The sequence below is a fragment of the Sus scrofa genome, chromosome 9, assembly GCF_000003025.6.
Source record: "Sus scrofa isolate TJ Tabasco breed Duroc chromosome 9, Sscrofa11.1, whole genome shotgun sequence".
In the NCBI taxonomy this organism is placed as follows: Eukaryota; Metazoa; Chordata; class Mammalia; order Artiodactyla; family Suidae; genus Sus; species Sus scrofa.
The window spans coordinates 51,555,784-51,567,918 of record NC_010451.4 but is presented as its reverse complement, the minus strand read 5'-3'; the positions used below and the strand labels follow the sequence as shown (position 1 = coordinate 51,567,918).

General features: G+C 41.2%; 1 protein-coding gene across 1 annotated transcript in view; it reads left to right on the top strand.

Moving 5' to 3' along the window:
* The window catches only part of LOC100519859 (olfactory receptor 8B3-like), a 36,279-nt gene extending 25,078 nt beyond the window's left edge, over positions 1–11,201 (top strand). The window contains exons 2-3 of the mRNA XM_003130013.4: positions 8,658–8,787; positions 9,813–11,201. Of these exons, the coding sequence (XP_003130061.1) occupies positions 9,829–10,773 (945 nt within the window). The 5' untranslated portion in view covers positions 8,658–8,787; positions 9,813–9,828 and the 3' untranslated portion in view covers positions 10,774–11,201. The remainder of the gene's footprint in view (positions 1–8,657; positions 8,788–9,812) is intronic.

The window sequence follows — 12,135 nt, the reverse complement described above, 5'->3', positions numbered from 1 at the left end:
TTTGTGAGGTACAATTTTAAAAGGTATCGTATTTTTGTATTCCTTTTCTAATGTTTCATTGCTGGTATACAGAAATGCAACTGACTTCTGAATGTTAATCTTATATCCTGCCACTTTGCTGAATTTATTAATCAGTTCAAGGAGTTTTGGGGTTGAGTCCTTAGGGTTTTCTAGGTATAGAATCATGTCATCTGCATACAGTGACAGTTTGATCTCTTCTCTTCCTATATGGATGCCTTTGTTTTCTTTTGTTTGTCTAATTGCTGTGGCTAAGACTTCCAAAACGATGTTGAAGAGCAGTGGTGAGAGTGGGCATCCCTGTCTTGTTCCAGATTTGAGTGAGATGGCTTTCAGTTTTTCCCCATTGAGGATTATATTTGCTGTGGGTTTATCATAAATGGCTTTGATTATATTCAGGAATGTTCCCTCTATACCCACTTTGGTGAGGGTCTTGATCATGAATGGATGTTGAACTTTGTCAGATGCTTTTTCTGCGTCTATTGAGATGATCATATGATTTTTGACCTTTTTTTTGTTAATGTGGTGTATGATGCTGATTGATTTGCGTATGTTGAACCATCCTTGTGAACCTGGGATGAACCCAACCTGGTCATGGTGTATAATTTTTTTGATATGTTGTTGGATTCGGTTGGCTAAGATTTTGTTGAGAATTTTTGCCTCTATATTCATCAAAGATATTGGGTGATAGTTTTCTTTTTTGGTGGTATCTCTGTCTGGTTTTGGAATGAGGGTGATGGTGGCCTCATAGAATGTCTTTGGGAGTATTCCTTCTTCTTCAACCTTTTGAAAGAGTTTAAGGAGGATGGGCACCAATTCCTCTTTATATGTTTGATAAAATTCAACTGTGAAGCCATCTGGTCCTGGACTTTTATTTGTAGGGAGTGATTTTATGACCTCTTCAATTTCATTTCTAGTGATCGGTCTGTTCAGTTGGTCTGTTTCTGCTTGATTCAGTTTTGGCAGGCTGTAAGATTCTAGAAAATTGTCCATTTCTTCCAGATTGTCAAACTTATTGCCATATAGTTGTTCATAGTATTCTCTCAATGGTTTTTTGTATTTCTGCTGTATCCGTTGTGATTTCTCCTTTTTCATTTATAATTTTGGTGATTTGGGTTCTTTCTCTCCTCTTTTTAGTGAGTCTGGCCAGGGGTTTATCAATTTTGTTCACCTTTTCAAAGAACCAGCTCTTGGTTTTATTAATTTTCTCTATTGTTTTTTGAGTCTCTATTTTATTGATTTCTTCTTTGATCTTTATAATTTCCTTCCTTCTGCTGACTTTAGGCCTTTTTTGTTCTTCTTTTTCTAATTCATTTAGGTGGAGGGTTAAGTTGTCAATTTGGGATCTTTCTTCTTTTTTGAGAAAGGCCTGTATTGCTATAAATTTCCCTCTGAGCACTGCTTTCGCAGCATCCCATAGATTTTGAGAGGTTGTGTCTTCATTATCATTTGTTTCAAGGTAGTTTTTAATTTCCTTCTTGATTTCCTCATTGACCCATTGGTTTTTTAGTAGCATGTTGTTGAGTCTCCATGTAGTAGGTTTTTTCTCTTTGCTTTTCCCGTGGTTGATTTCTAATTTCATGGCATTGTGGTCAGAGAAGATACTTGAGATAATTTCTATGCTCCTAAATTTATTGAGATTAGCTTTGTGTCCCAATATGTGGTCGATTCTTGAGAATGTTCCATGAGCATTTGAGAAGAATGTGTATTCTGCTTTTTTTGGATGTAGTGTCCTGAAGATATCAATGAAGTCTAACTTTTCTATTGTTTCCTTTAGGATCTCTGTTGCTTTATTGGTTTTCTGTCTAGAGGATCTGTCCATTGATGTGAGGGGGGTATTTAGGTCTCCTACTATGATTGTATTCTCATCAATATCTCCCTTTATGTCTGTTAATATTTGTTGTATGTATCTGGGTGCTCCTATTTTGGGGCATATATGTTGATGATAGTAACATCCTCTCCTTGGATGGATCCCTTAATCATTAGTGTCCTTCTTTGTCTTTCTTTATGTCTTTTGTTTTAAAGTCTATTTTGTCTGATATGAGCGTTGCGACTCCTGCTTTTCTGTCATGTCTATTGGCATGAAATACTTTTCCCCAGCCTTTCACTTTCAATCTATATGTATCTTTTGTCCTAAGGTGAGTTTCTTGTAGGCAGCATATTGAAGGTTTTTGCCTTTTTATCCACTCAGCCATTCTGTGTCTTTTGATTGGGGCATTCATTCCATTGACATTTAAGGTGATAATTGATAGATGATTATTTATTGCCATTTGATCCTCGTGTTCCAGTTGATTCTATGGTTCTCCATTCTTTTTTTTTTTTTTTTTTGGTTGGATGGTCTCCTGTTATTATCTGCTTGAGTGTATTTTTTTTTCATTTTTTGCAGATGCAATATTTGGTTTTGGCTTGTGGTTGCCCTGTTTTTTAAGTATGCTAACCCCTTCCCATAATTGTGTGTTTTAGCCTGATGGTCCTGTAAGTTCAAACACTTCATTACTATATTAAAATTAAGAAGAGAGACATACATACAAACAAAAAGGATTATTTACCTCCTAACATCCCTTGCCCACATTTTATGGTTTTGATGACTCTTTTATTTTTTTCTTTTTAATTTTATTTTGTTTGAAGCATGTTCATGATTAAATCTGTATGCTGGCTTATTTGAGTGACTGCTCTCTGATTGCGGTTTCCTCAGTCCTAGTTCTTCCTCTTCTTCTTCTTCTTCTTTTTTTTTTCTTTTCTTTTTTCTTCCCTTTCCTTCCTTTCTTTTTGGTTTAGAGAAGCCCTTTCAATATTTCCTTTAAGCTGGGTTTTGTGTTGCTGTATTCTTTAAGTTTTTGTTTGTTGGGAAAAATGTTTATTTCCCCTTCTATTTTAAATGATATTCTTGCTGGATAGAGTATTCTAGGTTGCATATTTTTTCCTTTTAGCACTTTAAATATCTCTTGCCATTCCCTCCTGGCCTGTAGTGTTTCTGTAGAGAAATCAGCTGATATTCTTATGGGGGTTCCCTTGTAGGTAACATTCTGTTTTTCTCTTGCTGCCTTGAGGATCCTCTCTTTATCACTAACTTTTGCCATTTTTATTATGATGTGTCTTGGTGTGGGTCTGTTTGGGTTCAGTTTGTTTGGGGCCCTCTGTGCTTCTTGTATCTTGAATCCAGTATCCTTTAGATTTGGGAAGTTTCCAGCGATAATTTCTTTGAATATATTTTCCCTTCCCTTATCTTTTTCTACTCCTTCTGGAATTCCTATTATGCGTAGATTGGCCCGCTTTATATTATCCCATAGGTCTCTTATATTGCTTTCCAGTTTTTTGATTCGGTTTTCTGTCTGTTGACCAGATTGAGTGATTTCCATTATTCTATCTTCCATATCACTGATTCGTTCTTCTGCATTATTCATTCTGGTTTTTACTGCCCCTAGTTCAGTTTGCATCTCTGCAAATGAATGTTCTAGTTTTTCTTGGCTCGTCCTTATATTTTCTAGCTCCTTTCTGAGGGTATCTGCATTACTGTTCATATCTTCTCTTAATTCCTTCAGTATTTTCAGTATTTCTCTTTTGAATTCCAGGTCTGTCTGACTGCAGAGATCTGTTTCATTGTTGACTGTTTTAGGTGAGTTCTCCTGTTGGTTTGACTGGGGGTGGTTTCTCAGCTTCTTCATCTTGCTTGTTGTCTTCTTTCTCCTGAGGGAGTTGTACTCTCCGTGATCGGGTAGTGTTTGCCTTGTCACTGCCGTGGAATATTTCCTGAGGGCTGGCGTTGTTGGTCAATCTTTTTTGAGGCAGTGTGGCTTTTCTGGAGTGTTGATGGGGCTAACAGTGTTTCTTTGCAGCAAAGGAGGACTTCCTGAGGGCAGACAGGACTGGGAGGTCCACACCATGATGGTAGCAGATTTCACTTGGTTCTCAGCACCCCCTGGGGTCTTGGGCGGGTAGCAGGGCCTTTGGAGACTCAAGAGGCTCCTCCCCAGGGCAGCCCGACTCAGAAAAACCGTCTGAGATCTTTTCCCAACTTGGCCAGGCTTGTTGCAGCTTTTCTGGGCTGCAGGGGGTCCTGCCTGGAGCTGGCAGTCCTATGCAGCTGGTCCACTAGGTCTCAGCATTCCCTGGGGGCTTGGGCGGGTAGCAGGGCCCTTGGAGACTCAAGAGGCTCCTCCCCAGGGCAGCCCGACTCAGAAAAACCGTCTGAGATCTTTTCCCAACTCGGCCAGGCTTGTTGCAGCTTTTCTGGGCTGCAGGGGGTCCTGCCTGGAGCTGGCAGTCCTATGCAGCTGGTCCACTAGGTCTCAGCATTCCCTGGGGGCTTGGGCGGGTAGCAGGGCCCTTGGAGATTGATTCAAGAGGCTCCTCCCCAGGGCAGCCCGATTCAGAAAGACCGTCTGAGATCTTTTCCCAACTCGGCCAGGCTAGTTGCAGCTTTTCTGGGCTGCAGGGGGTCCTGCCTGGAGCTGGCAGTCCTATGCAGCTGGTCCTCTAGGTCTCAGCACCCCTTGGGGTCTTGGGCGGGTAGCAGGGCCCTTGGAGACTCAAGAGGCTCCTCCCCAGGGCAGCCCGATTCAGAAAGACCGTCTGAGATCTTTTCCCGATTCGGCCAGGCTTGTTGCAGCTTTTCTGGGCTGCAGGGGGTCCTGCCTGGAGCTGGCAGTCCTATGCAGCTGGTCCACTAGGTCTCAGCACCCCTTGGGGTCTTGGGCGGGTAGCAGGGCCCTTGGAGACTCAAGAGGCTCCTCCCCAGGGCAGCCCGACTCAGAAAAACCGTCTGAGATCTTTTCCCAACTCGGCCAGGCTTGTTGCAGCTTTTCTGGGCTGCAGGGGGTCCTGCCTGGAGCTGGCAGTCCTGTGCAGCTGGTCCACTAGGTCTTAGAACCCCCTGGGGTCTTGGGCGGGTAGCAAGGCCCTTGGAGACCCAAGAGGCTCCTCCCCGGAGGAGCCCGTCTCAGAAAAACCGTCGGAGAATTAGGCCGATCTATTCACGGCCTGGCTAGGCTTGTTCTAGCTTTTCTGGGCTGCAGGCCTTTTCTAGGGGGCTGGTGGTGTTTGGTGCTGCTCTGTGGAAGTGTAGCCCCTCCAAAGGGCAAGCAGGCCTGTGCAGGGAGCGCCCCTGCGGTGGTAGGCTTCAGGCAATTGTTGAGGCCAGCCCTCCTGGATGGCAGGCAGCCCCAGGTTCCCCGAGAGCGTAGGGGGTGGCGGGGGTGGGGAGAGGGAATGCACTGGGAAGCACAGCTTTCTGCTAGCTAGCGGGCCTGTAAGCTTGCTGTGGCGTGGGGGGTATTCTATGGGAACCCACCCCTTCTTCTCTCCCCTCCCCAGCACGGGCTCTTCTCCCAGGTTCCCTCTGAGGCGGCTTTCCACTTCCCCGCCCCTAGAGTATTGCTCCCTTCTTCTGCGACAGCTTTGTTTTCTAGTCTCCCAGGCAGTCTCTGCCCCGTCAAATGGTTTAGAGACCTCCCAAGCAGTTTCCGCTCTTCCCCGCCCCCCTAGCCCGGACACTAATCTCTGGAGCCGAGGTCTCGGTGCCCAGCCCCCACCCAGGCGTCCCCCGGCCCCCTCTCGGGGACCAACCTTCAGAGGCGAGGTCTCGGTGCCCAGCCCCCACCCAGGCGTCCCCCGGCCCTTTCCCGGGGACTAACCTCTGGAGCCGAGGATTTGGTGCCCAGCCCCCACCCAGGCGTCTCAATTTTTGGTGACTGTGCCCATAGTTCAGATGGTCCGTTGGGTTCTTGATCCGTTTTTCCGTACTCCGACTTACTGCTACACTCTTCTCTGCATCTGGGGATTCCTCCGGTTCGTTTGATCTTTCGCCCGGTAGGTGACTTTCCAGGGTGCGGGATCCCTTTCTTCTCCGCAGTTCCCTTTTGGGAGCGCCCGTCCCGCTGGGATTCGCCTTCTCTCACTCTCCTCTTTTCTCCCGTTCTGCCCAATAATGTCACGAACTTCTTGCCGTTATTGGAGTTTAGGTTCCTCTGCCAGCGATTGGTTGCTGTTCTGTGCGAGTCATTTATTCTGTAGATGTGCTTTTTTTGTTGTGTTTGTGGGAGAGGGCGAGCGTGTCCCCCTACTCCTCCGCCATCTTGTCCTCTCTCCCCTCACTCTCTCCCTTTTGAAGTCAAAGTCTGTCAGACTGCATAGGTTCCTTTCATTGTTGATTGCTTCAGGTGAATTCTCCTGTTGCTTTAAGTGGGAATGGTTTTTGAGCTTCTTCATTGTGCCCGTGTTTTTCTTTTTCTGTGAATTTTGGGAAGCAAAACTGTAGTTTGTCGCAGTCCAGGGCAGGGTGCGGGTGCTGGGAGTGCGTGTTATGGTCTGCATGGCCTCCTGGCCACAGGAGTTGGGGGAGTTGCACCTGGAACGCTCTGCTCACTGTGTTCCAGTGGGCAAACATGCACACTGGGTTCCAAGGAGTTTTCTATGGTGGCCTGCCCCTCGTCCTCTTCCCTTCTCAACAGTGGCACCTTGCCTCTCCTGCGGGTCTGGACCTTCTCCCAGGTTCATTTTTCTTTCTTAGGATTGCTGTGGCTTTTGGATCTTTTGTATTTCTATCCATATTTAAAAATTTTTTTCTAGTTCTGTGAACAATAACATTGGTAATTTAATAGGGATTGAGTCGAGTCTGTAGATTGCCTTGGTTATTACGCCCATTTTGATAATATTGGTTCTTCCAATCCAAGATCATAGTATATTTTTTTATCTGTGTCATCTTTAATTTCTTTCATCAGAATCTTACGCTATCTATCTGTTCATCTACCTATTTATATTATCTCTGTGTCTATGTGACTTAAGATATATTTAATAAAAACATGTCATCTTTGACTCTACCACCACAGGGTTCATTGTAGAGCTTCCGTTTTGTGTATTTTTAATTTCTTTCTCTGATGGTATCATTTAGTCATTTGGCTATAAATTTTAAGAATAAAGAAAAAAAATCCTGTATATAAACACTGTACTCTAGACAGTAAATATGTTTTTCACAGGGGTATTGATTTTTAGTTCTGAAACTCAATCATATGTGTACTGGGGTTGAATGAATCATAATGTAGTGTAGATAATAGAAATTCTGTTTTAACCAAATTTCTTTTCCTAATTTGCTTATGACTAATAATGAAGATGTTGTATCCTTTCATAAAGAGTAATGCTGGGACATACTGTGCTTTCCCGTTGTCTTCAACTGATTTTAAAACCTACTGAAAATCTGGATGTTTTCATTTTGCTCAAGGAGAAGGAAGAATGACAGCCCTGACTCAGATGGGTTTGAAGAGAATTCCAAATAAAAACCAGTTTCAACTGCTTTTTCACCCTCTGCCCCTGATCATCTTCCATAAATAAAATATTTAATTTTGTATCAATACAAGAATCTAGCAATATATGAATTTCTACAGAAGGCGGCATAAACTTAAATTGTAAAAATTGGATTGCTACTCAGTAATGAAATGGAACAGACCACTGATGCGTGTAACTGGGTTGATCCTTAAGGGCATCATGCTTAGTGAAAAAACAAATCTCAGATTATATATTATATGATTTCATTTCATTTATTGTCCTCCCAATGACTTGATGATAATGGAGATGAACAGATTAGTCATTGTCAGAAGATAGGTGGTGGTTACATGAATATACATGTGATCAAATTTCATAGATACACACACACACACACAACACAAACATTCCATGCATGGAAAACTGCGAAAATCTCAATAATATCTGTAGTCCTGAAATATTGTTATCATTATTGTACCAGTGCCAATTTCCTGGTTTTTCTGTTATACTACAGTTGTTGAAGATGGCATCATGATAGGAAGCTGGATAGAATTCAAGGCACTCTGCATTATTTTTGAAACTCCCTGTGAATCTATACTCATTTCAAAATAAGCTGTATTCTCACAAGCACCGTAGAAGTTAATACATATCTAGAAATTCTAAAGTCGTATTTTCTTGAAATGGAAGCCTATGAACAGTGATTTTTCTTATAGATTTTATTTTAATCTATTAAAAGCAAATACATGTTGAGTCTGAACAACCCAAAGTAAGTTTTCCTGACATATTGGGTCGTGATTATATCAAATGACATTTGATTGAAATGAAAATCTCTAAGAACAATTAAAAATATCCTTTTGTTATATGCCTGTAAAATATTCATAAACAATGATACTCAAAAATTACTCAAACTATTTTAAAAAACAAAATAAATAACGTTTACTGAAATATTTATAAATCTTTGCTAAAACTAATATGTTACCTAGTGTGATAGCGAAATTTCCCAGAACATTAATTATTTAGTCTTTATGAGGTACAGAGCGGATCCTTTCTCTGTGCTCTGGGGGTAATATATTCCCTGTTGGCAAACTGATATTTACTCTCATGATTAGGGTAGAACAAAGACACCCATTTCTTCCCTATAGAGTTTATCTGGATGCAAAGTCCTAGAGAAAGCCTACACATGAATTTCTAATCAGGTATAAAAGAATTATAAGCCTTAAGCAAATGCCATGCTACTCTATGATATGGTGGCTCAGATGCCAAGTCTCTGGTTTGCCTTCACAATCTCTCAATAAAATTTGTAACTACAAGTTTAATCTGAACCTTAGACTGATTCCTGGAACCTTCAGACTGTGCTATCTATGCTATCATTCTTTTGCCAGTAAAGGGAGAAGATTGTGTGACCATGTCTGCTCAACTTTGACATCTCCAAAGACAGTTCTGCCTCCAGGACAGTGGAGGTGAAACGCACATGAAGTTCTCTCAGCACTGAGTTCCCTCAACGGAATGAGAGTGAGTTAACCAAATTTCTTTTGTATTTTTTTAAAAATCTCTCTCTGTTGTTTAGAAATGAGGAAACATGTTTACATTGAATAACAAGAAACTCCAAAATCTGGAGCTCTGATTCTACCGTGTGCACTGGTCTCAGCATACCCTCTGTGTTGACTTCACCCTCATTCTGGGAATAGGAGAAATGTAGCAGTTCCAGGTGACAAATCCCGAACATAGCAACATGAGAGGAAAAGATGTTTTTTCCCTAAACATTTTTGTTGAAATATATTAAATGTACTAGGTGTGTTTGCAGGTCATAATAAGCATAGAGCTTTATGTATTTTCAGTAACTTAACAGCTAATTTAATCAGTGCCCAGGTTAATTATGTTTTTACTGCGTACCATTCTACAAAACCCAGGAAAGCACATCCATCTTCCTTGATTCATCCTCTCTCCAGCTAGGATAGAACGGAGGAGGAGAATATGGACTGTTAAGTGTAAAGTTTAATCTACCAAGGCTCTCCTCCATACCTGTTAGCAATTATTGACTTCATGAGATACCTTGTATTCAGGTATCTGAAAATTCCATAGACTGTTAGCAACTCTCTTCTGTAAAACAGAATATTGGTAGGGTCTCTGCCCATAGGAATCCTCTCTTTCTTGAAGGTCATCGTGAGGATACTGAAATATCTGTTAGGGTGAGGAAAGCATGAGTAGGAAATAAAAAGAGACTGATCAGATGAATAGGATGGGGTGATGCGGCTATACCCCACTGCTGAAGCCCTTCAGCAGGTAGGCTTGTTACCCAGCTACCCCATGCCTTTATCTTCTAGTAAAGACAGAGCAGCTGTTTATCACATACAACTAATGCCAAAAAAAAGACAGTGATTAAAATGTTGAGGGGTGTGGGTAGCAGTACCTTCAGACCCCATGAAGCAAAGAAGGACTGTGTCATCTCTGCCAGTCTGAATCTCTTTCTTATAAAGCTCATGTAAGGACAGTAAGGCTATGTTCCCTCTTAATGGGGTTTTCTTCTGTTCTCACAGATATCTGAAGCTGAACATGCTGGCTAGAAATGACTCCTTAGTGACTGAGTTTATTCTTGCTGGATTAACAGAGCGTCGAGAGCTCCAGCAACCCCTCTTTTACTTGTTTCTAATGATCTACATCGTCACCATGGTGGGCAACCTCAGCTTGATCATTCTTATTGGTCTAAATTCTCACCTCCACACCCCCATGTACTATTTCCTCTTCAACCTTTCCTTCATTGATCTCTGTTACTCTTCTGTTTTCACGCCCAAGATGCTCATGAGCTTTGTATCCAGGGGGAATATCATCTCCTACGTCGGGTGCATGACTCAGCTGTTTTTCTTTCTGTTTTTTGTCATCTCCGAATGCTATATGTTGACCTCAATGGCCTATGATCGCTATGTGGCCATCTGTAACCCGCTGCTGTATAAGGTCACCATGTCCCATCAGGTCTGTTCAGTGCTCGCTTTGGCTGCATATGTGATGGGACTTGCTGGAGCCTCTGCCCACACAGGGTGCATGCTTAGACTAACCTTCTGCAGTGTTAACGTCATCAACCATTACTTGTGTGACATCCTCCCACTGCTCCAACTCTCTTGCACCAGCACTTATGTCAATGAGGTCGTAGTTCTCATTGTCGTGGGTGTTAATATCACTGTGCCGAGTTTCACCATTCTGATTTCTTACATCTTCATCATCACTAGCATTTTTCATATCAAATCTGCTCAAGGAAGATCGAAAGCCTTCAGTACTTGTAGCTCCCACATTATTGCTCTTTCACTGTTTTTTGGTTCAGGAGCATTCATGTATCTTAAATATTCTTCTCCTGGATCTATGGAGCAGGGAAAGGTTTCTTCTGTTTTCTTTACTAACGTGGTGCCCATGCTCAATCCTTTGATTTACAGTTTGAGGAACAAGGATGTCAAAGTTACACTGAAAAATTTCCTGTTCAAAATTCGGTGGAGAACCATGTTCTAATCTGACGCTTCAGTATTTTAAAGAAATTTAGTTTTCTTATTTAATTTTTATCAGTGTTTTTCAAGAAGAATCTTTGTTTATCACCATATTGCTCCTACATATTGTGTTATGTTTGGCAATTCAACTTGTCTTATCATTTCCTTTTTAGCTTGTCTTGTCTCATTTTTTTCCTTGTCTCCTGTGCCTCATATCACTTTACTAAATATTTAACATGTGTATAAAAGTAACAAATATGCTGACCTTTTAAAAATTATTTTCTCATATTTCAGCCTTCTGGGTTATTCCTAATCTTGGCAAATATGGTCAGTCGTAAATCACAGAAAGTTAAAATTATGGTCATCTGAACACATAAATTCCAAATAGTATAGAAACATTCTCATTCTTGTGTATAATATTGCTTGTATAGGATTCAATAAAACATCTTCAGTACATACTAGTTTCTGGATTATAATCAGTCCTTGAACTTTTCCTTTTGTTCTGTTTTCTTATCAACTTTCTTTTTATAGTTTGTCATTTCTTGTTCTGTTTGAGAATTACAAAGTCTGTACCACATACCACCTGTTTTTGAGACCCTCTTATCTGCTGATTTCATTTAATATTGAGGAGAATACATGTAGCACCACCTTTTATTGCCAGAGATTGTATTAAGAGTATGACTGAAGGAATAATGCCCATGAACCTTAGTATCCCAGTCAGGGAGCTGACTGGTCTATTATAAAACTTGCATTCATTACTATCTAAAGTGATATCAGATATCTTGAACAAGAGCATATTGTTTTATTGCAGAGCTATTTATCACTTCAAGGGAAGTACTGAACATGAAGTTAAGAGAAATATGTTAGACATTGTTTTACTTATCTAATGAGATTTAATGGTAATAAACTATATTCCTTGCATTGTTTTTTTGAGCTTATTTAAACCTGTGTCAGAGTCCATTTGGGCTGTTATAACAAAATACCACAGACTCAGTGTCCTATAAAAAATTTATTTCTGATTGTTCTAGAGGTTGAAAGTCCAAGATCAGGCTACGAGCATGAGTGGGTGAGGGTACTTTTTTGGGTTGTACCCTTTTCATTCTATGCTCAGATGGTGGAAGAGGCTAGTGGTTTCTGTAGAATGTCTTGTAAGACACTACTCTCAATTATGAGAGTTCCATTTTCAACACTAAGTATATCCTAAAGGTCCCACCACCTAATACCACCTTGGGGAGCTAGGATTTCATAGCTCCTTATCTCACCATAGCACCTTATCTCACCAATAAGATGAAATAATAAACAGAAAAGTGGATACTATTTTCTATAATTTCCGTATTTCTCCAGTGCTTTCCACATTTGTATATTTAGATTTTTATTGGAGGACAAG